The 26926-nt window shown below is 52.6% G+C and overlaps 1 protein-coding gene across 4 annotated transcripts in view; it reads left to right on the top strand.

Annotated features, from left to right (window-relative positions):
- Positions 1-26926, top strand: part of LTBP2 (latent transforming growth factor beta binding protein 2) — a 106243-nt gene that overhangs the window by 13116 nt on the left and 66201 nt on the right. For all 4 annotated transcript variants that reach the window (XM_065940772.1, XM_065940775.1, XM_065940774.1 and 1 more), the window contains exon 3: positions 11853-12099. In XM_065940772.1, coding sequence (XP_065796844.1) covers positions 11853-12099 — 247 coding nt within the window. The remainder of the gene's footprint in view (positions 1-11852; positions 12100-26926) is intronic.

The following is a 26926-nucleotide window of genomic DNA, read 5'->3' as shown; positions in this document are numbered from 1 at the left end:
TAGATGCATAGGGGCTGGGGCTGTTCTGGGGAAGGCAGAAGGCTCTCGGGGAAGGGGCTAGGAGGGTTACCTCCCCCACGCCCCCACCAGGAGTAAGGCACAGTGAGAACATATACTTTAGATTCCAGTGCCAGATTCAAGGAGTCATGGCTTTGAGTCCCAGCTCTGTGTCCTCAAGCAAGTGCCTGGCCCTCTCCCAGCCCCAGAGCCTCACCCAGTAAGTGAGTATAACACCTCACCCAATAAGTGGGTATAACAGTTTCTATAGAGCTGCTTCTAATATTAGTAGCACACTCAAGCTCTTAACGAGGGTCAGAACTTAATTTTTAATTTTTAACCCTGACAACAACCCTCCTGTAAATCAGATTTGATCTTTATCCCCATTTACAGATGAGGTTAACTCTTTGTCCAAGTCATGCAGCTGGGACTCGGCAGAGCCTGGGTGTGAATTTAGGTAGCCTAGTCCAGAGGACAGGGCTTGACACCACGCTCCTGGGAAACGAGTGCGTGCGTGTAGAGAGCCTGGCACGGGGTAACTTTGGCTGTGATCTTAATCTCAATTCAGGAGGCTATGCTGCCTGCCTGGGTTTAAATGCCAGCTCCATAGCTTAGCTTTAAGACCTTGGGCAAGATGTTTAAGCTCTCTGTGCCTCAATTTCTTTTTCTGTAAAATATGACTAATACTCGTCCCTGCCTCACAGAATTCTAAGGAACAAAGAGATAGCTAAGGGCAAGTGTTTAGTTCAAAGCCTGGCATGTTCTGGATGTTCCATACGTGTCTGGCCTTGATGGTGGGAGCAGGGACGGAATCTCGTGACCCCTGGGCCTGCAGTGCAGTGCAAGCGTTCGTTGGATACAAGGTGAAGGCTCACCAACAATGTGCTGAGCAACACAGGGCCCTTCCCCTCTCCTCCTGCTGCCCTGGGCTCATCAGCCTTTTCAGAAAACTCCCCATGGTGCTCAGGAGACCCTGGAATGGCCTGGGCACTTGTTCTTGTGTTTTGGCCCCAAGTCTCTCTACTTGTGGGGCCATTATAACAGCATGACTTCTGGGCCACATCTCAGTGCTGTGAGGATCCCCATCCCTTCTGATCTGAGCGTCTCCTGAGTTTCCCTGAAGGAGCTTTTCTGGCCCCCCCAGCCCAGCCCTGCAAATGACCCCACCCCAAAGGCCAAGACTCTGGCCAGATGGGGAAGAGCCCCAACTTTGGAGCCAGACTCTCTGAGTTCAAAGTCTTGCTCCATCACTTACTTGCACGGGGATCTCAGACAAGTTGCTGGACTGCTCTAAGCCTCAGTTTGTCCATATGTCAAATGAGGGTCAGACTGGTACCCCTGGTTGTTGTAAGAATCTTCAGAGGAGATACTTGTAAAGAAATTGGCCCCAGGGTCTCATAATGGTAAGTACTGAGCAAACGTTAGGGAAAAGGGTCAGGGCATGTGTGCGATTTGTAGGTTCATTACTGATTGTTTTGGAACCAGCAGGAACTAGAGGCTCGAGCCTACCTATGGTTCATCTCTGGGTGAATTGTCCGATGAGATTCAGTAGTTGGTGGGAGTGGTAGAAAGGAAAGTGGAAGGCGTTAAGGGGAGTTATCACATAACTGCAGTGGAGACCCAGCTAACAGAAAGGGTACAGTCCTAGCAAGAGACATTGCCCATCTCTACCCCCTCCATGTGGGGGTACCTTAGATCTTCCTGTTGAGCAGGTGTGTGCCCCCCAAGTCTTTTTGCTCCAAGGAGTATATAGGAGATGCTCTTACCCAGGGCCTTCTCTGGAGGCTCAGATGGTAAAGAATATGCCTGCAATGCAGGAGACACAGAAGTCGCAGGTTCGATCCCTGGGTTGGGAAGATCCCTTGGAGAAGGGAATGGCAACCCACTCCAGTATTCTTGCCTGGAGAATTGCTTGGACAGAGGAGCTTGGTGGGTTACAGTCCGTGGGGTCACAGAGTCAGATATGACTGAGTGACTAACACACACACATACGGATGTACAGACATGCATGCACACATACACACACATGCAAAGAATTCTATGGACAGAGGTGCCTGGTGGTTTACAGTTCATGGGGTCACACATGCATGCACACACACAAAGAATTCTTTGGACAGAGGAGCCTGGACAGAGGAGCTGCAGTCCTTGGATCACAAAGAGTTGGACATGGCTGAGCCACTAACACTTTCACTTTCACTTCCCCAGGGGGTCGTGAAGCCAGGGGCTGTGTCCTGTTGATGCCAGTAGGGTGCCTACTTGCTACATGTGTGTTAAAGGACTGAGTGGGTGAATGATTACTCAAGTGACTTGATAGTTTCCTTCTGCCATCCCCAGCTGCCTCTTCTCATCTCCTCAGCTTCACCTTTCCTACTCAACATCTTAATGTTGGGCTACCTTTAACTTTCTCCAGATCTTCCAAATCCTCCTCCCAGAGAGGGGGGACCGTGTGAAGCAAATCCAGCATTAATTGACCCCCCCATTATTGAGTGCCAGTAGGCACTGTACCAGACAATTAAAACACAATAATAAGAGTGGCAGTACTTGCTCTGTGCCAGGGACCACACTAAACCCTTCAGCACCCCCTGCCCTGTGAACGGCCACCACGTTGATCTCTGTGCCAGCTCCTCCCATGTCCCTTGGCTGCTGCTTCTCCTCTGCCCAGCAACTAAACATTGGACTGAGTTCTGGGCCCTCTTCTTTTCTTTTTCACTGCACTGTCCTGGAGTGATCTAATGCATTCCCATGGATGTGAGCATCGTCTCTGGGCTGATGACACTCAGATTTATGTGCCTCTTCAGCCAGACCTCTCCTCCGACCTCCAGACTCCTTTCATCCTGCTGCCTCCTTGGCATCTTGATGTTCTTGATGCCTCCAGACACCCCCACCCAGACCCCAGCTTTACCAAAGCGAGCTCATGGTTTCCCTCCCTCTGAGCCAATGTCCCTGACCAGGCCTTACTCACCCTGTTACAAGGCAACCCGTCTATCTGAATGCTCGAGTTGCACTCTTGGGGACCATTTAGCACACTTTCCTCTTGCTTAGGTTTTTGTCCAATCTATCACCAAGCCCTGTGTGCGTCACTTCCTAAATCTCTTGGGAGTCTCTCTGCTTCTCACTCCCCCACCTCCCCCCTGCTCCATGCTTCTCCAGTCTCTGGTCCTGAGCAATAGCACATCCTCCCAGGTAACCGCTGCAGCTGGCTGATTGCTCCCACTGCCCCCCTTACCCTCCGGTTCCATCTTGTAAATTCGATAATCACACGTGCGTGCATGTTAAGTTGCTTCGGTCTTGTCTGACTCTTTGTGACCCCATGGACCCTAGTCCGCCAGGCTCCTGTGTCCATGGGATTCTCCAGGCAAGAATACTGGGATGGGTTTCCATTTCCCATGGGATGGAACCCGCATCTCTTACATTGGCAGGCGTGTTCTTTACTACTAGCGCCACCTGGGAAGTCCAGATATTCACACATACCTAGTCAACTTCCTGCAGTAGTGTGTTCAGCCTCGTGTGTTAGCCCCTCGCTCACCGAATCCAGGCTGGGTTCCTGGGATGTGCCGCATCCAGGCTGTTCCATGAGATTTCTCTCGTCTCCGTAGGGGGCTGCCTCCTCATCCTCCTTCTGGTTTGTTTCCAGCTCCCCCCACCAGTTTGTGGAGAGTTGCCCCCAGCAGCCTTGTTTTCCTGGATCTAAGCCTGTCGACTGTTTCCTCCATCCTTCATACCTCAACTTCTCTTCCTCTGCTTGTTTGTTTACTTGTTTTAGGAGTCTTGCTGAGCTGGAGGCTCTGTGAAAAAAAGGACAGTGTCTGTCTTGTTTACTGTCCTAGGCAAAGAGTAAATGTTGGATGCACGACTAATTTCTAGAGAAAACGAGACTGGCAGAGGTGATGAAATCTGCCTGAGGTCACCGGGTTGGAATTCAAATGCAGGTCTCTTTGACTGTAAGGCTGCTCTCTCCTCCACACGTCTGCCCTGGCCTTGGCTGAGTTATAAGTGGGAATGGTGTACTTCTTCCCTCTTGACCTTTGTGGGTCCTGGGCATGGAGCTGGTGTGTCTGCAGAAGGGCTTGGATGGCTCCGTATCAGTCACAGACCTGTCCTCTGTGTCCTGGAGCAGCTCTCCTGGAAAAGACAGGGTCCCCGGGCATATCCCCGAGGAGGGCAGCTTCAGGATTCCATTCCAACTCCAGGGGCCCTCTTTAAATCCCTGCCTCCTCTAGACAGAGCCCTCGGGGCTGTGAAGGGGGTGGACAGGTGAGCTTCTGCCTTAGGGCAGGAGCTTGCTGCAAACCCGGGCCTCAGCCCTGGGCCCCCGAGTCCTACCCAGTGGTCCCTTCCTCATGCCTGCTGGAGCTGATGGGAATTGAGGCTGCTCTCTGCCCCAGCCCCTGGCCCCCCAACTGGCCCAGCATCTCGGCATTTGTTAATGCAATTAGCAGGGCGGTCCACGCCGAGGGGCTGGGGGCCAAGGTCTGACTCACACCTCCCCTTCCTCCCCTCCGGCCGCCAAACGGTAGAGGCCCCCTCGGCCTGCCAGACGACGACGTCTGCAGGGCGCGCGCAAGGGGCCAAGAACGGCATCTTTCTCTCATTAGAGGCTTTTATGTGAACACAACTGCTATTTTGGAGCCGGGCGCTTGGCTGGCCCCTGAGCCCCAGGGCTGCTTCCAGCCCTCCTGAGCTGCCGCCCCAGCCCAGCTGTGGTGGGAACGGCCGAGTCCTTGAGGACCTGACTTCTCCCACAGCCTGGCGGTTCGGGGCCGAGTCGGGGTCTGGGGTGGACACAGCCCCTGGGCAGAGTTTGGGTGTAAAGAGGACGAATCCCTCGTGGATTCTGAGAGTGTGTGAAGGCCAGTGAGAGATTTCCTGGCCCCGGGGCAGGGGGTGGACTCTGACATCAGGGTCCCCTTTCTTTGGGAACCAGAGGTCAAGGCTGTGGAGAAACAGCTCAGGGCCATAGTTACACCCCTCCCCCCCCGACCCAGTGAAGTGAATTCTGAAGGCAAACTGAGGCTCCAGGTAGGGGTCTAAGGTGGGGTGCGAGGGAAGGACAGTACTGAGCGTGGTGGGAGACTGTCCTGCCTGCAGAGGCCTCTAGGTAAGGAAGAGACAGGGCCCTGTCCTGAGGGAGGGGTCGGTACTCAGTGGGAGGGGGTCCTAGTGTCCCACTGAGGCAGAGTTTAGGAAAGATGGCGGTTTAACCTGAGGGGCCGCTGAGGAGCCTCGGGTGTGAGGGTCCTGGGCCCAGCGTCTAATCTGGAAGCTGGGGTTATCTCCCGGACAAGTCAGCATGCGGGGGCCTGGAGGCCTCGGAGGAGGGTGCGGGCTGAAGCCGCCCACCCTGAAGTCAGCGCCTCACCTGATGGATGACTGATGGAGGGAGACGGCATCTCTGAGGCCCAGGAGAGAGAGCGGATGACAAGAGGCCTGCGTGGTGAGGGTGGGAGGTGGAGAGGAGACCGGCTGTGTTCAACACCTGAGAAGCAGCCCTCCCTCTGCACACAGCGCGTGTTACATCTCTGTAACCGGGGCCCACGTTGTCATTGCCTTTTCCTGGGAAAAACGTCATGGCAGAGAAATCTAGAAGCCCTCTTGCTTCCATCCCTGGGGGTGTGGGTTTTTTAAGCTTTCTTTCTTTCTTTCTTTTTCTTTTTCTTTTTTTTTTTTTTTTTCTTTGCAAAATGCTATCCAATACAACTTCCTGTGGAAACTCTCTGTGGAAATGCTCTGTATCCTGCCATCTAACATGGTAGCCCTGAGCCTCCTTTAGCTGTTGAGCCCTTGACATATGTCTAGTGCAACTGAATTTTAAATTTTATTTAATCAATTTCATTGGCAATAGCCCTGCATTGCTCATGGCTACAGGCTTCCCTGGTGGCTCAGAAGGTAAAGAACCTGCCTGCAATGCAGGAGACCCGGGTTCCATCCCTGGGTTGGGAAGATCCCCTGGAGGAGGGTATGGCAACCCACTCCAGTATTCCTGCCTGGAGAATCCCCAGGGGGAGAGATACCTGGCGGGCTGCAGTCCGTGGGGTCGCAAGTGTCGGACACAACTAAGCTCATGGCTACAGCACCAGACAGTGCTGGACGGCATAGCCTCAGAGAGTGCAGAGCACGTCCACGTCCCTGATTCTGCTGAGGCTCACACAACTCTTTGAGGCAGCAATTGTCAGACCCATTTAATGGATGAGACACCTGAGGCACAGATTGAGGCATCTCAATGAGACAAGAGGTGCCCAAGGTCACACAGGTGGGGTGTGGCTGAGCGAGGGGTCAAACCAAATCTTCCTGACTCAACCCAAGGTCCTTTTGCTACCAAGCCACTGTTCACAGAGGCTGTGAGCGGATGGTAGAAGCAGCCTGCCTGCTGGGAGCTCTTTCCAGACTCTCCCCTCCCCAGGCCTGCCCATTCTGAATTTGGTTTCCTCCCAAACGGAGGGGTTTTGTGTGGAAAATCTGAGCAAACCTCTTCTCGACTATACTGGATCTGAGTGAAGGTAGAAGGGGACACAGCCAGGAGTCGGGGGTTGGGGCGCGGTGGAGAGAACGATACTTTCTATTTCTTACTTTCAAAGCAGTTTCGGGAGTTTTCTTTCTATTCCCTCTCTTTTGGCATCCTGCTAACTTCACAGAGCTGAACTCCCAAAGCTGAAACTTTCCACATGTCCAATCCTCAGTGAGAAAGAGAGTGCCAGGAATGTGGACAAGCCAGGGTTCAGGAGCGCAAATTATGAATGGCTAATGGCTGGCATTGGTGAGCGGGCATGGGAATCTGGGAGCAGCATCACTTCCAGGTTCTGAGGATGCTGGCCCCTGACAGGGAGGGGCTGGATATGTCTTTGATGGCTAGACATGGGCATCGTGGCATCATGCTTGATAACCCGTCACCAATAATCAACAAAGACTTGCTAAAGCCACATACCCTCTCTGGGTCAACTTCTCGAGTATAAGGCATGACCTCTGCTCTTGTGGGAGAGTGGGAGGAATGAGGACCCAGGCATGAAACATGAAGACGGCCTAGCCTGCCACGCTGGGAATTTTCTCTCTCAAACTTCCCACAATGCCGCATGAAACTGCCTCTCTGGGGGTGCCTCGGCATTTCCTCCTCTGCCTTATGCAATCGCCCCTGCCATGGGCGATTCTGCAATGACTGAGCCCTAGATACTTCAGTTTTGAAATCTGTGCTCCTTTGACTTAGGAATGCTTTTCACAGTCTCCTTTAAACGAAAGGCACTTGACCACTATGGCCCCCTCCTTCCCCAAGGGTTCCAAACTTTTGCATTTCACCAGTAAATATCCAAAAACATCTTATGTACCAGAGTACAGTAGCCAGCTTTTCATTTTGCCAAGTGAGAATATTAGAAACATCATTTGCCATCACCTTTAAACGCTTGAAAGTACATTTTAACACCTGAAAAGGAGGCACGACATAATCTTAAAATAAAAGACACTTAAAATTTTTTTTGTATTCGAGTATAGCCTCTTGAGAAACCTGTATGCAGGTCAGGAAGCAACCGTTAGAACTGGACATGGAACAACAAACTGGTTCCAAATAGGAAAAGGAGTACGTCAAGGCTGTATATTGTCACCCTGCTTATTTAACTTATATGCAGAGTACATCATGAGAAACGCTGGGCTGGAAGAAGTACAAGCTGGAATCAAGATTGCCAGGAGAAATATCAATAACCTCAGATATGCTGATGACACCACCCTTATGGCAGAAAATGAAGAGGAACTAAAAAACCTCTTGATGAAAGTGAAAAAGGAGAGTGAAAAAGTTGGCTTAAAGCTTAACATTCAGAAAACTAAGATCATGGCATCTGGTCCCATCACTTCATGTGAAATAGATGGGGAGACAGTGGACACAGTGGCTGACTTTATTTTTTTGGACTCCAAAATCACTGCAGATGGTGACTGCAGCCATGAAATTAAAAGATGCTTACTGCTTGGAAGGAAAGTTATGACCAACCTAGACAGCATATTAAAAAGCAGAGACATTACTTTGCCAACAAAGGTTCGTCTAGTCAAGGCTATGGTTTTTCCAGTGGTCACGTATGGATGTGAGAGTTGGACTGTGAAGAAAGCTGAGCACTGAAAAATTGATGCTTTTGAACTGTGGTGTTGGTGAAGACTCTTGAGAGTCCCTTGGACTGCAAGGAGATCCAACCAGTCCATCCTGAAGGAGATCAGTCCTGGGTGTTCATTGGAAGGACTGATGCTGAAGCTGAAACTCCAATACTTTGGCCACCTCATGCAAAGAGGTGACTCATTGGAAAAGACCCTGATGCTGGGAGGGATTGGGAGCAGGAGGAGAAGGGGACGACAGAGGATGAGATGGCTGGATGGCATCACCGACTCGATGGACATGAGTTTGAGTAGACTCTGGGAGCTGGTGATGGACAGGGAGGCCTGGCATGCTGCGATTCATGAGGTCACAAAGAGTCGGACACGACTGAGCAACTGAACTGAACTGAACTGATAGCTACTTTACAGTGTTGTGTTAGCTTCTGCCGTACAACAAAGTGAGTCTGCTATCCATACACATCTCTCCCCTCTTTTTTGTATTTCTTTACCTTTTAGGTCATCACAGAGTGCTGTGCTGTATTGCAGATTCTCACTAGTTATTTTATACATAGTATCAGTAGTGTATATACGTCAACTTCAGTCTCCGGATTCATCCCACCGCCCATTTTCCCTCTTGGTATCCGTATGTTTGTCGTCTGCATCTGAAAGAAACTTTTTCAACGGGGAAGAAAATAGTGTTATAAGAAACCCAAAAAGCTGTTTTGTTTTTCTTGTTTTATGGTAGGCCGGTAAAAACTGACCTAAGATTGTCCCCCTTCATGGACAAACACTTGGAGCCACCATTTGGGGCCACTTGGGGGTGATTTTGGGGGGAGTGGGGAGGGAGGAGAGGAGGTTATGCTCCAGTCCCATAGTGCAGGTGCTCAGCTCAGAAGAAAACACTGTAGTGAGGGAATCGCTACCTGCTGAGACTTGTGAAGACAACGCAGAGGAGGATGCAAATGAAGTCGGTGAGAGCTGGTTCACAGCCTCTGAAAACCCAGCACTTGTTTCAGGAGGACCTTTCTTATCCGACCTGGCCTCTGTGCTGTTTCAGAAGTGACTGGTCCGTAAAGGTTATCTTTCCAAACGAGTTTTTTCTCCTGACACATCTGGTTTGGAAGCCTTTTAGAATTTTTATCGACCACAATATTACATGCATGTATGTATGCCAGCTTTATAGTTTCCCCCAGCCACCAAATTACCGTGAGCTGTTTGTTCATCACACCAACCAAAGTTTGCCAAGCCTGGTCCTCATTGAAGACCTAACTGCCTGGTGGCAAGGGGCTTCCATGGCTGTGAGAACCTACCACGGGGCCGAGCTTCCTGCACGCAGGGAGCAGTCTTGTTGTCTTTGTATCCCTGGCACCCGATCTGACCCAGAGAGGGTGCTTACTAAATGTCTGCGGATGTATTGGTGAATGAGGCAGAACCAGGGCAGGCGAGTCCCAGGGAAGCAAAGGCTCATACTGCAGGATGTGGGGTGCTGGATTTTTAGAGAGTGAAAGATCTGATTGTTAAAGTCAAGGACTGAGCCATCCTTGCAGCCCAGGAGAGGAAGGACAGAAGCTAGACTGGTTTCGTAAGGCTCTCTTAAGGCAAAGACCAGCCACGCGGAGGTGGAATGGAAACAGAGACGGGGGGGCTGTGTGACCTTTCCCTCCCCCATGCCAGGCTTGGCCAGCAGAGAGGTGTGGGTGGATCTGAGGGGCTAGGAGTGATGTAGCAACTGTGGTCCACATGGGAAACCACTCAGGCCCTTCCTTTCTACTCCATCCCCAAGATAAACCAGGGCTGACACCTGTCCTGCACAATCCTGCTCCTGCAATGTTTGCTGGTCCTGCTTTGGCCCCAAGCAGCCCGTGTCTCTGGTGGTGGTGGTGACAAGGGCTTGGCAGGTGGTCGGGTGGGGGCTTGCTCCACTTGGGCAGGGGGAGGGGCACCCAGGTGATAGGCCAAAATCCTGCTGAGGTGGCCGTTTGTGTTTGGGGAAGTGCTCAGGGTTAGAATTCTCTCGTACAAACTGCTTACCTGGAGGAGGTCTGGGGCCTACCAAGAACGGATGCCCAGGCATTGAGGAAAATGCTTTTGCCTTAGGATCGGTCCTGCAGTGAGACCTATTATTTCCTTACTTGCCCCAGAGCAGGCAGGCTGCCCCTGGTTTACACTATGCCCAATCTATTCACACATTCTGTCTCTGGTAAGCATCGTCACCTCCAGGAAGTCTTCCCTGACTTTCACTTCTTGCCTCAGAGTGGGTTAGAGGCTCTGGTCAACACTTATCACATGCCCTATGTCCTGGCTTCCATGTGAGACAGGACACTCCCTGCGAGTGGGAGGCCCTTTACCACTGGCCTCTTACCTAGTGAGTGCTCAGTGAATGTTCACTGAATGACTCCATGAGCTGGTAAACATCCTCCCTTGATCTCAGATTGACTGTATGGGCTTTGGAGAGGGATGGGTTTGAAGGTCTGAGGTCTCCGCCACCAGAGCTGACTTGGGATGCACAGTATCCCGGGGCAGGGCTCCCAAGGTTGCTTTCAGTGGTTGACTTAAAGTCAACAGATTCCTTTTGTTGTTTCATCATCAGCTCTGGGCCAAGGTTCAGAGGGTGGGTCAGCCCTGCTGGGAGACAGTAGGGGTGGATGGAGCCTGGGCTTTTCAGTCAAACGCACCTGGATTGGGTCCTTCATCCACCACAAACTGGCTGGGTGACCTCTGCATGTCTTTTAATCTCTCTGAGCTTCAGAGGCATTATTTGTGAAATGAAAGTCACAATCCCACTTGCTGTATAGGATTGTTTTAGGCTTAAATGAGACAGTGTATGTGAAGTGCAGTGCCTGGCATGTTGTAAGCATTGAACAGATTGATAGTAGCTGCCATAATTAAAGAGCTTCCCGGGTGGCTCAGGGGGTAAAGAATCTCCCTGCAATGCTGGAGATGCAGGAATTACGGGTTTAATCCCTGGCCTGGGGAGATCCCCTGGAGGAGGGCATGGCAACCCACTCTTGCCTGGAGAATCTCATGGACAGAAGAGCGTGGTGGACTACAGTCCATGGGGTCACAGAGAGTCAGACATGACTGAAGCGACTGAGCATGCACACATGCTGTAATAAAAATAATATCGATTGCGTTGTTATGAAGCCTATGCTAGGAGTTAAGGCGGCAAAGAGGTGTAAGGGACAGTCACTGCACCTGGGGGTGCTGACTGTATTAGTTAGAGAGTTGAGACACATACATAAAAAATCTATCACACTGATGGTGGGTGGGGCTTCCCTGATGGTTCAGTGAGTAAAGAATTCGCCTGCAATGCAGGAGACACGGGAGATGTGGGCTCGATCCCTGGGTTGGGAAGATTCCCTGGAGGAGCAAATGACAACCCTGACAGGCTACTGCCCAAAGGGTCGCAAAGAGCTGGACACAGCTGAGCACGAGCCCAGATGGACAGAGTGACAGTGGCCCGCCGGGCATGAGTGCTGCGCACCGTGGTTCAGAGGAGGGAGCAGTACCTGGAGGCAGGTCATCTGGACTGGGGGGCAGGCGGGCCTTGAGGGAACAGCAGGACCTAGTGGAGAGGAATGGGAGAGAGCTCCACGGCGGGGACAGAGCACACAGAGAAGCCGAGAGAAGAGGAAACCATGCCCGCAGGCCAGTCCCCAGCTGGACAGACCACGCGCAGGGAGCGCTAAGCGGGTGTAGAACACGGTTTCGGGGGTGCGGTCGGTCATGCAGTCTTTGACGGGTGGTCCAAACACGCCCGGGCGGCCCTCACCCTCTCCCTGTCTCCGCAGCCGTGTGCCAGCCGCCCTGCCAGAACCGGGGCTCCTGCAGCCGGCCCCAGCTCTGCGTGTGCCGCTCAGGCTTCCGCGGAGCCCGCTGCGAAGAGGTCATTCCCGAGGAGGAATTCGACCCCCAGAACTCCAGGCCAGCACCCCGACGCTCGGCCGAGGGACCCCCCAACCTGCGCAGGAGCAGTGTGGCCAGAGAAAGCACCACGGCCAGAGCTCGGCCCCCAGCGCCACAGCCGCAGCGGGCCAGGTACGTCCCCTTCCTAGTGGGCCGGCTCTTCTTGGGGGGGTTGCGCAGCCTCTCTGGTGCGGGTTCTGCATTCGGCCTGTCTGGTGAAGACCTTGGTGGAGGAGGCTGGAGAGTCCCTCTGGCCTGCCCCATCATCTCCTCCCCTTCCCCAGCCCCGCCAGAGGGGTGGTGAGCAGGGCAGCAGGTTTCGGGGTTGGCACAGGCTCTAGCAGACTGGACTGCATGGTGGAGGTGGGAGGTGAGCGGCTACCCTCCAGGTCCTGGGAGAAGGATGAGGAGGGCACGTACCTGGACTCAGGCTCTGTGTTTTCAAATCCTGGTCGCCACTTCCTAGGTGGGTGACCTTGGGCAAGTTACTTACCTCTCTGATTCCTCATCAGTAAGGTGGGGACAACGACGACGGTGATAACCATGGAATCGTAAGGATTAGGTTCATTAATAAGAAGAAAGTGTTTAGAAGGGTGCCTAGCACAGAGTAAACTCTATAAATGTTTCTCCTCCACTTCCTTCTTTCCTACCTGTGGTCTGGGGGATGCGGGAAGGACTCCTCTGCCAGAAAAAAAAAAACCTTCCAGGACTTCCCTGGTGGTCCAGTGGTTAAGACTCTGCTTGACTGCAGGGGGCCACGAGTTCGATCCCTGTCCGGGGAACTAAGATGCCATATGCTGTGCCGCCAAAAAAAAATAATAAAAAAGAAAAAGTTTTTAAAAAGCCACTTCAGCTCTCTTACCACCAGTGCTAGCAGCCTCTCTCCTTGGAGCAGCCTGCAGGAACATGTAGGGGAAGGCAGAATGCTAAGAAGTGGGAAGGGGGTGTTCTCGGGCAGAAGTCCCTGGCCTACTTGCCAGCCAACCTGGCCAGACATTTCCTAGCTCAGGACAGGAAGTCTGAACTTTGGTAAACTGGTCCATTTCTGGGGACTGTGTTTTCTTTTTGGTTTTTCAGGTTAGTTTTTCCATTTGCTTCCTACTTAAGAAGTTCTTTCTGAAATGTTTGAACCTTGTCTTGCTGAATTCAGGGGAAAAAAGAATTTGCCCTCCCGGAGGAAGCTGGCAGAACCAGCGGGAGGAGGCTGACCTCGAGGCCAGGCCCCCGGTGGGAAAGCTCAGGAGAGAAAGGAAAGGAGGTTGAGATTGTCCAGCCACTCTGAAGGAGGGGAGCGGGGGCAGCCCAGGGTCTTGGTAAGGGTGTTTCACCACCCAAGCCAGCAGGTGGTTTTCGAGGGCAGCCAGGCGCAGAAAAAAGCAGAAGGGTGAACTTGGGTCAAGGCCTAGAGAGCACCAAAGTCGAACCCAGAAGAGCCAAACTGTTTGGCCAAGGCCTTGGGATGCCAGGGCAGAGAGAGAGGCAGAGCTAAGAGCCAGGTGGACAAGGCAGCGGGCACGGCGAACAGCCTGGGATTGGCTGTGACCAGCGGGGCAGGGACTGAGCCTTGTTCTAATGGGCCCCAGCTCTGGGTCCAAGGTGGGCGGGCCTGGTGCAAAGGCACTTGGAGGAGCCCCAGGGGCGGCAGTTCCAGGGCCAGTCCTGGAAGCAGGGTGGAAGCAGAGTCCTTCTAGCCGGGCTTCCCCCTGCCCCTCTCCCCGAAGCTTTTTTTGGCTTGTGGGATTTGTTCATTTTATAGTGCGTTTATCCCCTTGTGTTGGTGCTCGCTTGGCAGGTCATTCTGTCCGCTTGGACCCTTGAGTCGGAACTGTTTGACATCCCCTGCCCCGTCTTCCCAGCCTCTCCAGCTCCTCTTTTTCAGAGCCCAGTCCCGCTTCCTCCAGAAAGCACCCCCTCCGTCATGTCCGCCCAGCTCTGACCTCCTGCAGCACGTGCTTGGCCCACGTCCCTGGAGTCTGTGCGCTGTGTCTGCGATCAGCCTGTGCGGCCTGCGCCCTGGAAGTCAGCGCCTGTCTCAGGCCGGATGTCCCCACAGCGCCGCCTTGCAGAATCGCTCCATCTGCTTTCTGCCTCTTGGTCCCAACTTAAGAGTGACCTCACAAAGGGCCCACTTGGCCCTGAGCCCTCACTTTGCCCGGGAACCAAGGGCACCCCTGCTCCCGCTGCCGTGAGGAGGGGGCCACGCCCCCGGGTGCCGCACTTCTTACTCGGCCTCGGGATGGCCTGTTCATTTGCTCCCTGGACCAGGAACTCCCTGCGGGCAGGGACCACTGTGTCCTCCTCTTCCCTGGACAAGTCCGTGGTGCCTCACATCGCCCCCGGCGCTCTGTAGTCAGCACAAGCTGAACGAGAACATGGATGAGGCGCGATGCTGGGGCGAGGAGGAGGCCGGGAGGGGAGGAGGACAAACTCTGTGAGGCTTTGGTCCCTGGCGAGGGTCCCCCGTGAGCGGGAGGCAGTGGAGGCCGAAGGCCCGGGGTGAGGTCTCCGGCCCCACAGCAGGGCTGTCCTTTCTGAGCTTCACAGGCTTCCTGGCCAGGGGCTACCGTGATGTTTTTAATGAGCTACAGCCTCCAGGCCAGCACGGTCTCTCTCTCTCCCTCTGCCTCTCTCTCTGCCCTGGCGCCTCAGTGCCATGAAATCTGGGAAAGTCCGAGCGGCCCGCTGTCGGCCCAGCTGTGTTTTGCTTTGGGAGGCCAAGTCCCGCTTGCCTGGTGGTGTCAGACATTTCCTGTGAGCCTGGCCAGCGTTCCCAAGCAGCCTCTGGCCTCTCTCCTGATGGCGAATTGGACAGGCCCTTGGTGTCCAGATAAAGGGAGGGACATAAATGCGGTGGGCACTCTAGGAGGGAGGGTGCAAAATGAGCAGGGAGGGGAGACACTGCAGGGGCTGGTGACGGCCAGAGGCCACCTTCAGGAGGGCACTAGACAGAGGCCAAGAGGCTTGTGTCTCAGAAGGAAGATGCGAGGGGGACGGTGGTGAGGGGGGACACAGGAGAGCCTCGGGCAGCAGGCAGCATGCCCTGCAAGAGCCAGACGCAGACTGATGTTGTCCAGCTGCGGCCTGGGCTGGCTGCAGAGGCCCGGAGACTCCCTCCGAGACCCAGGTTCAGACTTCTTCACCAGGCTGGGCAGAGAGCCTGCCCCACCTGGGGAGCAGGAGCCAGGCAGCTGGGAAGGAGCCTCAGGAGACTGGGGGGAGGAGGTGGTTATGACAACCTAGGACAAGCAGGCCTGGAAAACAGTGCTTCACACCCGTGCTTCTCAGCCTGCAGTGGGCATGTGACTCATGTTAACTTGTTAACAGGGAAACTTGTTAACATGCAACCTCTGACTTGGCAGGTCTGGGGTCAGCCTCTCTATTATGATCTCAGGTGATGCTGATGCTGCTGGTCCATGGACCCCCTCCCGCCTTGATGCGTGAGGGTCTAAGACTGTGCTTTGGATTCAGAGACTCCTGGAGTCCAATTCTGGATTTCCCAGCTAGCTGTGTGACATCTGCTGTGCTCAGTCGCTCCGTCGTGTCCAACTCTTTGCAACCTATGGGCTGTAGCCTGCCAGGCTCCTCTGTCCATGGCATTCTCCAGGCAAGAATACTGGAGTGAGTTGCCGTGCCCTTCTCCAGGGGATCGTTCCGACCCAGGAATCAAACCTATATCTCCGGCATCTCCCGTGCTGCAGGCAGGATTTTTACCCACTGAGCCACCTGGGAAGCCCTGGTAGCTCAGACGGTAAAGCATCTGCCTGCAGTGCAGGAGACCCGGGTTTGATCCCTGGCTTGGGGAAGATCCCCTAGATCTTCCCCAACTCACTCCAGTATTCTCTCCTGGAGAATCTCCATGGACAGCCCACGGGGTCACAAGGAGTCGGACACGACTGAGTGACTAACACTTTGTGTGACATCAGACAAATATCCTAACCTCTCTGAGTCAATATCTCCTCCTAATAGGATTGCAGAGGGGAGGAAATGAGACCATGTGAGTAGAGCATTTAGTACAGTGCCTAATATGAGCACTAATAAGATATGGGGTAGTGTTCAGTATGTGCTAACCATCAGTGGACAAGTTCTCTTTGCTATGGAGACTTGGGTGGCAAAAAGCAGGCCAACAACTGGGATGCCGTGTGTGTGTGCATGTGCAGACCTGCTCTGGGGAGAAACCAGAGCCCAGCCCCAGCCTCAGGGGTGGTGTGATCCAGCCGTGGCATCAGTAGTGGTTTCTGGCTGGCTTGGCTTCTCCACCAGGACCATTCTCACCAGCCCTACGGGGGAAGGGGGAGGGGAGGTGTCACAACATTTCTCGGAATGGGAGGGACCTCCATGGGGGTTGCTTCTTAGTCTGGCCTAAGGACCCTCAGCGGGCTTGGCCAGCACTGGAGCAACAAGGGACCTGGAGACAGTGTTAAGGAGGACAGGCAGGCCTGGGGAGAAATGTCTGGGAAGCTCTGAGCCCCATGGTGATGGCTCTCAGTAGACTGTTCCTTGGGAAGGCAGCCTTCTTTCCACTGTTCCTGTCCATCTCTCCCGCTCCTCCTCTGTCTCCTCCTCTTTGCACACTCCACAAAAATAGATGTTTAAAACAATGCTGCATGTATGATCCTTCAGTTCTATAGGTCAGCCATGTGACACGGGGCTCACCAGACTAACAGCAAGGGGTCGGCAGGGCTGAGCTCCCGGAGGCTCTGCGGCGGGGGGGCGGGGTGTGGGGGGAATCTGTTTTCTTGCTCATTCAGGTTGTTTGTTGGCACAATTCACTTCCTTGCAGTTGTAGGACTAAGGTCCTCACTTCCTCGCTGGTTGTCACTTGAGGGCCATCACATCTAGAAGCCGCCCACGTTCCTTGGCTTGTTGCCACCTTCCTATCTTCAAAGCGAGCAACAGCGGGTGAACGCTTCATGTTTTAACTCTTCCCCTCTGCCTCCCTCTCCAGCTGAATCTCTCACTGACTCCTCTGCCTCCTTCTTCCACTTTTAAGGGCATATATGGTTACATGGGCTCCCTTGGATAAGCCAGGACACCCCCCTATTTTAAGGTCAGCTAATTAGCAACTGTAATTCCACCAGCAAACTTGATTTCCTTTTGCTATTTCATGTAACGTATTCAAAGGCATAACATGAGGGGACAGAGATCATGGGGGCGGGCCACACCCACACGCTGCAGCCCATTCCATCTGGGACCCTCCACCTGCAGTGTCACAGCTCTTCTTATTAAGGACTTGCCACAAGGGTGGCCCTACATGAGTGATCTGGCCTCCAAACATCTCCAACATCAGCTCTTACCTGTCCCTTACTCTTCTTCTGCCACACGAGCCAACGGGTTTCCCCTGCAATATATCAGAGATACTCCCACCTCAGGGCCTTTGCACTTGCTGTCCCCCCTCCCTGGAACACCATGTTCCTTTCCTAGGGCTGCCATAAGGACCACCAACAGAACGGCTTAAAACAACAGAAATGTATTCTCTCACAGTTCAGGTGGGAAGAGCCCAGAATTAAAGTGTTGGGAGGGTTGTTCCTTCTAGAAACTCTGAGGGCAATCTGTCCCATGCTTTCCCCTAGCATCTGATGGCTCCCCACAACCCTACAAGTCCCTTGACTTGTAGTTGCATCACCCTAGTCTCTGCCTCTCAAAATACATACTTTTTTTGGTATGTGTGTGTTGGGGGGGTATTCTTATAAGGATACCAGTCACTGGATTTAGGGTCTACCCTAAATCCAGTAGAATCTCATCTAACCCTAATTAATGACATCTGGAACCACTCCCCCCTTCATAGCCAAATAAAGTTATATTCAAGGTTGGCAGTTAGGACCTCAACATACCTTTTGTGGAGGCAGAGGAGCACCTAATTCAACCTACATCAAACCCTCTTCCCAGTCACATATGCACAGGGCTCACTTCCTTCCCACTCCTGGTCTTTCCTTCTCAGTGGGACTCTTGGCCATGTTCACCTGATTTGATTTTATTCAAACGTTTTTTATTGGAGTGCAGTTGCTTTACAATGTTGTGTTGGTGTCTGCTGCCCCTCAGAATGCATCAGCTATTGTCATTCAGTCACCAGGTCATGTCAGACTCTTTGTGACCCCGTGGACTGCAGCACTCCAGGCCTCCCTGTCCCTCAGCTTCTCCTGGAGTTTGCCCAAGTTCATGTCCATTGAATCGATGACGCCATCCAACCACCGCATCCCCTGTCTAAAGGTTTTAGGGGTCAGAATCAGCTGTATGTATACATATATCCCCTCTTTTTTGGATTTCCTTCCCATTTAGGTCACCGCAGAGCACTGAGTAGAATTCCCTGAGCTAACAGTAGGTTCTCATTAGTTATGGATTTTATACATAGTAGTATATATATGGGGCCTCCCTGGTGGCTCAGAGGTAAAGAATTTGCCTGCAATGCAGGAGACCCGGTTCAATCCCTGAGTCAGAAAGATCCCCTGGAGGAGGGCATGGCAAACCACTCTAGTACCCTTGCCTAGAGAAGCTCATGGACAGAGGAGCCTGGCAGGCTGCAGTCCATGGGGTCGCACAGAGTCGGACACGACTGAGCGACTAAGCCGCAGAAGCAGCAGTGTATATGGGGGCTCCTCTGGTGGCTTGGTGGTAAAGAATCTGCCTGCCGATGCAGGAGACGTGGGTCTGATCCCCGGGTCAGGAAGATCCCCTGGAGAAGAGACTGGCAACCCACTCCAGTATTTGTGCCTGGGAAAGCCGGTGGATAGAGGAGCCTGTTGGGCTCCAGTCCGTGGGGGCACAGAGGAGCCGGACACGACTTAGTGATTAAACAACAGTGTATACGTGTCGGTCCCAGTCTCCCAGTTCCTCCCAGTCCCCCTTCCCCTCTTGGTGTCCAGTCGTTTTTTCTCTTTGTCTGTGTCTCTGTTTCTCCCCTGATTTGAAACTGCACGCACCCAAACACTCCCTACCCCCTACCCAACTATTCTTTGTCTTACCTCCGTAAAATGTCAGGCCCAGGAGGACGGGGGTTCTGTCTCTTTTCTCTGCGATGTATCTCCAGCACCTAGAACACGACTGGCTCAGAGTGGAGCCAAGAGGGCTGAGGGCAGCCCGGCTCTCTCCCCGTTGTTTTCACTTCTCACAAAGCCTGTGGTGGGTTCCCAAAGTCCCCATGCCGCTAACAAGGCTTGGGGGTGGGGCTGCCGGGCCTCTCGGGGCTCTTGTCTGTGGGGAGAGGGAGGAAGGGCAGGGGTGCTGGGGCAGCTCCTGACTCAGGCCTGGCGGTGCCTCTGGGCACGTGTGGCTGTGTGTGCCTGCAGGGTGGGCAGGTGGAGCACTCGCTTCCCCGGGAGGACCCCTGGCATCCTTCAGCCCCATCTCTCCCCTCTGGCCCCCCAGGACTCCCTGATGTGTGACCTGTAACTGCTTTGGCTGAGAGCGAGCCTGCAGGCTTCCTACAGGAGGGGCTGCCTCCCCTCGCCCCCAGGCCTCCTGCAGGGGCTGCAGGGCCTCTGCCTCAGGGGGTGGTCCCTGCCAGTCTGCACCATGAGCCACCGCAGCGGGGACCCAGGCATCCTTCCGAACAGAATGACAAGGCATTTTCCCAGGAGATCAATGACCTGGAATCAAACCAGGTCCCTGGGGACACGGTAGCAGGTGCAAGGAGGCAACCCCGCTGTGTATGTGCTGGGAAAGTGCTGGGCTTTGGGGTCGGGCAGCATTTAAACCCTCGTGTCGCTTCCCCTCACTGCAACACAAGTTCTTTGAAGTGGGAACAGTGATGCCCATCTCCTGGGGTGGCTGTGAGAATTCCTTGGAATAATGCACAGAGAGTGATTTGTTGGGCGTCCAGAAAAATCTCTTTTGGTACTTGCCTGCTTCCCATGTTTATGACAAATCAGTGAGATACTCCATTTGCCAGCAGGAGTTTTATCTCCAACCCACAGTCTGAGCTTACAGAAGAGGAAACTGAGGTAGCACAAAGATTGGCAGCTAGGTAGCGCACCTGTCCTGGGGACCCAGGAGATCCTGCCTCTGGGCCAGGAGGAAGGCTTGCCGGGGTCCTCTGAGCTGCAGCCACCTCCCTCCTACTGCCTTCCGTCCCTCTGGGCTCCAGCATCCTGCCATGTACTTCTGCTCGCTCCTGTGGGCAACACGATCCTCTTTTGGTCCTCTCTCCTCTTCATTCCAGTCCCTTGGACCCAAGATTAGTCTCCGATACACCAGGACCTGATGAAAGATGAACTCATGCTAGGAAAACTTGGAAAAGCCCTTCGTCCTCCCCAAGCCTCAGCTTCCATATTTGTAAACAAGAAACAACAAGTGGATTTTCTCTGAGGTCAAGAGCTAGTAGTGTCAGACTCTGGCCGACAGCTTGGCCATTTTCTATCCCTGATGGTGAAATGTGCTTATTCCCCCTTTACCCACTTTCATGGTGGTGACAAGGATACGTGATGCTTTTCATCTGCTAAGGGCAGATCTTAGCTCTTCCCAACAGGAAGCCTCCAGTCCTCCTTGGCAAGGCTGCAGTGGATTTAATCAGCCTGCATCTTTCATCCTGCATCACCTGCTCCCTCGGGGCCATCAAGTGGTGCCTCTCTGCTCTGTTGACTCAGCCCTGCAATCCTGAGTGAGTCAAGTTTTCAGGACCTCTGGGGGTTGAACTCCTTCCTTCCTTTTCTTTTCTTTCTTTTTTTAGTGGGTTTTTTTTTTTTTTTTTTCTGATTTGTTTTTATAACTCTGAGCCCCAAGCTTGCCCCCTAGGGGTTTTCTGGAATTCCCCAACCCTTAGGATCTTGACTATACTATTTTGAGAAGATTTAGAAGCAGAGTATGCAATTTGACTTCCAAGCTAAGCCTCTAACTAGAGTCAGACCTTGGGCAATCCACTTCACTTCACTGAGTCTCAATGTCTCTATTGGTAAAGTGAAACCTTTCCTTCCGGGAGGTTATGAAGATTAGCTAAAATAATGTGGGTGAAAGATGGATTTGTGAATTGTAATGTGCCTTGCAAATGCTGATTACTGCTGTTATTTAGCAGTCCTGGCTGTGGGCTTCGTTATTTACTTATGCTTCCTATACATGCCTGAGTCGCATTCAGAAGCAGGCCTCCATGACTACCTTCGTAAAGTTTTAACCTTTTAAAATTAACCTAAGCCACTGGACACAACACTTGGGGATTTGCTTCACATTACCGTCTCTGTGCCAGCTACCCCACAGTTGTGCAGTACACAACCTGTGCCACTGTGTATGGTGACCCTGAACCTGGCTCTTTCCCAAGAGGGAGATATCTCCTATTTTCTTACTATTTAATATTGTAAACCCCCAACTTGAGGGGCCCCTCATCTAGTTTACTTTTTAATTTCCACAATACTTTCCATTTTCCACTTTCTAACAGAACATGTCATTTACTTGTTATGTTTATTGTGTATTGTCTGTTTTTCCTCAAGTATAGTGTGAGCTGTTTTGTTCAGTGGCATATCCCCAGCTCCTGGAACAGTACCTGGCATACAGTAAGCACTCAATAAATATATAAATATCTACGGAATGAACATCTCTATCACCATGTATCGTCTGCTGCTGCATGGAGCCAGGAAAGTTGGTCTCAGTTCCCTTCCCTTCCGAGCTGACCCTCAGCCCATCCCCTGGCACATTGTTGATCAGAAAGGGGCTCTCCCTGTCCTCCCAGTAAGTGGGTACCTGCTCACCCTGTGCCCCTTGGCCTCGGAGGTCTGGAGCCAGGCAGGCGGACAACAATGCTTCTCTCCTAAGGGTGGCTGGAGCGCAGAGAGAGCAGGGCTTAGCAGACCCTTAGGAGTGCCAGGAGTCTGGTGGGCGCTGCAGCAGCTGTACAGGGGTCTCCTCCCGCTTTCTTCTCTCTCTTAGGCCTTAGAAGAGTCCCATGAATGCTCTTCCCTGGGGCTGCAGGTTTGGAAGAGGGAGGGCTCAGAGGGGAGTCTGAGGGAGACGCTCACTTGCGGGACTCCAGCCAGAACAAATGGAAAGGGTTTTATTTTCCCAAGTCTGAAGTCACAGAAGCCCTGCTGCTGCTTTTTGAAGAGAGTAGAAGAGGCCTGTGTCTCAGCTGAAAGCTACCTTCACCTCCCTGTCCCCCCCCTCCCTGCTGTTTGCAGAGGGTTCTGGAAACATGGGCCACATTACAGTTTCTGCATGGTCCCTTGGCACTCAACCCCTGCCAGCCCCACCTATCCCTGCCAGGCAGAAACTGCGTGGAGTAACAGGGTAGATCTGAAGCGCTCTGTGTCCACCACAGAGAAGAGGGGGCCAGGCTGTGTGTGCTGGATCTTCCAGCCCTTGCTCACATTCCAGGAGATGTCGGTCACACCATAGTCTCTATGACAGGTACTGCAAGAATTGTGCAGTGCATAGCCTGTGCAACTGTATGTGGTGACCCAGGACCTGGCTTCTTCCCAGGAGGAAAGTGACTCCCATTTCCCCCACAAAGAGTGTTGCTTCAAGGCAGTCCTCTCCAGCTGGGTTTGGCTGCCAAGGCCCCTCCTATATCTCTCCGAAAGGGAGGTGGACCTTTAGACTTTGTGGGGTCCAGACATGCACCTCCCCAACCCACACAAATACCCGAGGGCCACACAGTTCGGGGCCATGGCTGGTCTTAGGGTACCAATGCGTGAAAACACCTATGCGTGTGTCCAGGTGGACACAGTCTTGCAAGGCTTTTGCTCTAGGCCAAGGGGGTCTGACAGAGATCGTGAGGAGGGCGGTGTGCCTTCTCTCCAAGCAGCAGAGCCTGCATGCCTGTTCCTTCCACCACGCTGGGCCCAGGGCAGACACTTCTGGGTTGATGAAGGCTCCAGCCTCTGAGTGCTAAAGGAAGAAGGGGGCCCGGGCCTTCTAATACCTCTTCATTCCCATCCAGAGCAAGTGGGCAGATTCAAGGAAAATGGTTTCTGCTTCCTGCACACTTCTCTTCCTCCTTCTCATACTGAAGCTCGAAGGTGGACATCTGACCTAAGGGGGCCCTGAAATCTCTGATGAAGGCTGCTTGACCCCCTTTATTAGGATTATCCCCGAGTCGAGGATTATCAGGACCTTCCCGAGGTCGGGTTCCAGAAAGGATCTCCCTCCTGACCCAGCCCTGGCCCCAGTCCTCTGCAGACCTCTGAGATAGGAGCTCTTTACCTCCTATTTGCCCGAGAGCCTGCAGCCAAGTGATGGAGAAAGCATCTTCCTCCTCTCCTTCTCCTTTTCCTCATCACCACCATCAGGATTTACTGGCCCCTGCTCTGTTCCAGCCATTGTGTAGGTGAGCCTGCCTCTCCTGGTTCTCACCACACCAAAGTCACCAGCTCAGTGACACGCGGAAAGTGGATGCCGCACAAATGTCTTTGTTGAGCCCAGCGAGGGGAGATGGATGGGGTGTGAGGTGTTCCCGTCTCAGGGAGGGGGCAAGCTTCCAGGCACAGAGGGGCAGGGAGACTCCCCAGTGCTCCCCACAGCCCTCATCCTAACCTTACCCTGAGCGTGTGTCTAGCTTTGTGGGTACAGTGAGGAATGTTTGGGTTCCGATTGAGTGGAGTGGAGAGTGGTCCCCAGGCGCAAGATCTCCAGCACCTTAACCAATCCTCACAATGACCTGCTGAGGAGCATACGCCCCAAGGAGGAAACTGACAGGAAGGTTGTGGTCGACGCGATGTTCTAGCTCACGATGGGGTGGTGGTTAGGTTGGATCAGAGTACGACTTTCGTGTGGTATTAGAATGCGGTTTCAACCTTCATTCTGTGGTTAGGTTTGGGCTAGTGTTATGCTGGAGTAGAATTTAGGACTGTGGGTTTTCTGAGCATGGCATGGTTGCTGTTTTAACCTACCATTGACGGAGCCTTGTTGAGTCAGCCAGCCCTACCGTGCAAGGCACTCTACAGGCACCACTTCAATTAACACCCATATGGCACAGAGGTTAAGAGTCATGAGTCAGACCTCATGTCATCTGATTCTGTTGCTCACCAGCCGTTTGATGTGTGAATCTCGTCACCTCCGTGAGTCGAAGCGGGTAAAAGTGCTGAATCACATAACTAAGTGCTGGGACTCTTGTCTGTAACAGTCAGGGTTCCAGCAGGAAACAGATGGCACACTCAAAGGGGGCAGTTTGATAAAGGGTCTGTTTGCAAAGGCAGGAACGGGTCAGAGGAAACAACAAGGGAAGCAGAGTGTAGAGAAGCCCTGAGCCCTGCAGGTCTGAGGGGCAAGGGCTTAGTGGGTGCTGGAACCCAGAGTAGCCACAGGCGACGGCCACAACAGGCCTCTGGCAGAGGAATAGAGCCCCCCGCCCCCCGCAGCCCCCGCGCACAGTGGTCCATCAGGAGGGAACTAGAGGGTCAATAGTTCCACTCCCTCTGCCCTCTTGCTCGGGTCCCATGCGGGCTGAGCAGGACTGGAAGACAGAGGGCAAAGGAGCCTCCTACAGCCCAGAGTGGGGTCCGCAGGGGCAAGTGGGAGATACCCAGCCCCTTAGCCAGTGCTCACAATGATCCTATGAGAAGGATAGTCCACAAGGAAGAAACTGACAGGAAGGGGCATTCCAGCCCAACTCTGATCAAGACTGGAACTCGTGGTCATGGCCATTTTGCTAAATAACTCAAGGGCAGGTGAACTCAGGCAAGCACAGAGCAGCCAGCTTGGTGTGGGAGCTGCTGAGGACTGGGCTTGGCAAGGCATTTTGTGTTTTTTCAGAAGACTCCAGAAAGCTGGCGAGAGAGCCTGGAGGAGATCGTTGGGGCCATTAAAATGTTTTAATATATGCAGTTTCCAGCATCTGACTTAAAAAAGTAGTAACAACAAACATCTCAAGCTTGTGGCTGTACTCATAGCGTTTAACTGACCAAAGTCCTCTAGGATTTTTGTTTGAAAGGAAAGGTTAGGGAGGGATGAAGCCAGAAGGGAACTGAAAGACAGTCAGTGCTGTTTTTCACATGCCCCAGGGGAATGTCCTTCCCATCCGGTTGCTTTGTACGGAACTGTGGCTGCTCAGGGAATGTTGCCCTCTGATGTGGGGTATGTGTGTGTCTGTGTGTGTGTGTTTGTGAGAGAAAGGGAGAGACAGGGAGTGGGTGGAGAGCTGTACAGAGAGAACATGCCTCAAAAATAATAATGGAGATTTTTCAGGCCCTGTGAATTCTCCTGTTGAGCTCAAGGTTTTCAAATATATATCAGGTTTCACCTCTTGTCCGGGAGGCAGAGGAAGTTTCTGATTTATGGGTCCAGTAGTTTTTCCAGCTATGCAATCTGTAAATCTGCCATCAGTTAATTAATTTGCCACTGTCAGAAAAGGCACTGTAAGCTTCCCAGGTGAAAATCACTTTACCAAAGTACAGCGCTATTATGATAACAGCAATAAAAAAGGGACTCTGAAAATGTATACTTGTTTCCACTTGTGGAATTAACTGAATCGGTGTCTTAGCCTTCCTCCTCCAATCACTGGCATGCACACATGTGCATGCGTGCGCGCATGTGCACGCACGCACGCGCGCGCGCGCACACACACACACACACACACACACACACACACACACACACACACCACATTCCACCTCTGGAGAGCAGCAAAGGAGGAAGATTTAAGCCTTGCAGGGTAATTTCCCAGAAAAGGATTAGAAAGGGAAAATGGGTGAAATGCAAAGTCATCCGATGATGACTGTGGTTGTAAGACTGGCGACTTAGGACCCAGAGGGGTGTGTCTGTGCGTCCGCCTGTCTGTCTGCAGATGACATAGTGAAGATTGCTAAATGATTTCCAATAACGAGATGTGAAAACACATAGTTTCTTTGTTAGCCACATAGCTGTGGTTTTGTGTCCGTGATTCATTGTGGAAGTGAGTAGCTGTGACAGGCATTTTGTGGGGTTTTTTTTTCTTCTTTTTTGTCCTAAAAAAATATTTGTGAAAGGTCTAAAATTCAAGAAGTCCAGTGCTTTTTGAAAAAAAAAAAATCCCCATTCCTTGCAAAATGAAAATCGCAAATCAAAACCACTGGAGCTACCATATTTCTGCTTCCAGTCGGTCGCCCTCACTGCAGTTTCCTCCTGGAGCCTCAACTCTTCACTGCTACCTGACATGTTCACCCAAGGGTGCACCCAGCCAGCAATGGGTGGGGGTTGCTTCAGAGGCCTCTGGAGGGTATCTGGTCCCCTGAGGGGTGGGGGCATCCTCTTGAGACCCCAGCCAAGCCATACCATTGGGCAACAAGCTGATTCCACATTGCTTTCTTTTTCTGAGGTCCCTGGGTCAAGGTCAGAGCCCATACAGCAGGCAATAATAGTGTGTGAGGGAGCAATTGTGACATAATTTATGTCTTATAACTAGCTAAGTCTGGGTTAGACTCTCAGCTCTGCCACTTAACAGTTATGCTGTCCAGAACAAGTGATTTGACCTCACAAGCCTCAGTTTTCTCATCTGTAAGATGGGGATGCCTACCACTAATAGAAATGTCGGTAGGACTTACTAATATGTGTAAATGAATCCTGCACCTTTTAGGTGTCCTATGAATGGCACTCATCTTATCTGTCCCCAAACTTTGGGGTTACTGAGACTTTTGTTTATAGCAACAGAAGTAACTGAAAACTCTTGAGAATTTGCCCAGACTACTTGAAGTTGTTTCTGGTCCCGGTGAGGTTTCCCGTCATAGTCAAGGGTGAGCAGCAGGTTGGGGAATGCCATCCACCAAAGGTCCAGAGCTCAGGCTTTGAGACCCCACCCCAGCACCTCCCTGCTATTGGTGAGAGTGGGCAAATAAACAGCTTCTCTCCCTGTGCCTCAGTTTTCTCTTCTGTAAAACGGAAAGTGATAGTTTTTATAACCTAGGATTGCACTAATTAAGTAGCTCTCAAGCATAAACAGCCTAGTAAAATTTTTAAAATGAAGTGCCTCAAGCAGATGTCTCGCACATAATCACTTGGTAGGTTTGGGATGAGCGAAGGCTTCTTCCTGGGTCTTTTAGAAATCTGGTCCCAGGATAGAGTTCCAGAC

This window comes from Muntiacus reevesi, chromosome 7 (genome assembly GCF_963930625.1).
Source record: "Muntiacus reevesi chromosome 7, mMunRee1.1, whole genome shotgun sequence".
NCBI classification, from domain to species: Eukaryota; Metazoa; Chordata; class Mammalia; order Artiodactyla; family Cervidae; genus Muntiacus; species Muntiacus reevesi.
Note: the sequence above shows the minus strand (reverse complement) of the source record. Positions and strands in the feature narration are given on the sequence as shown.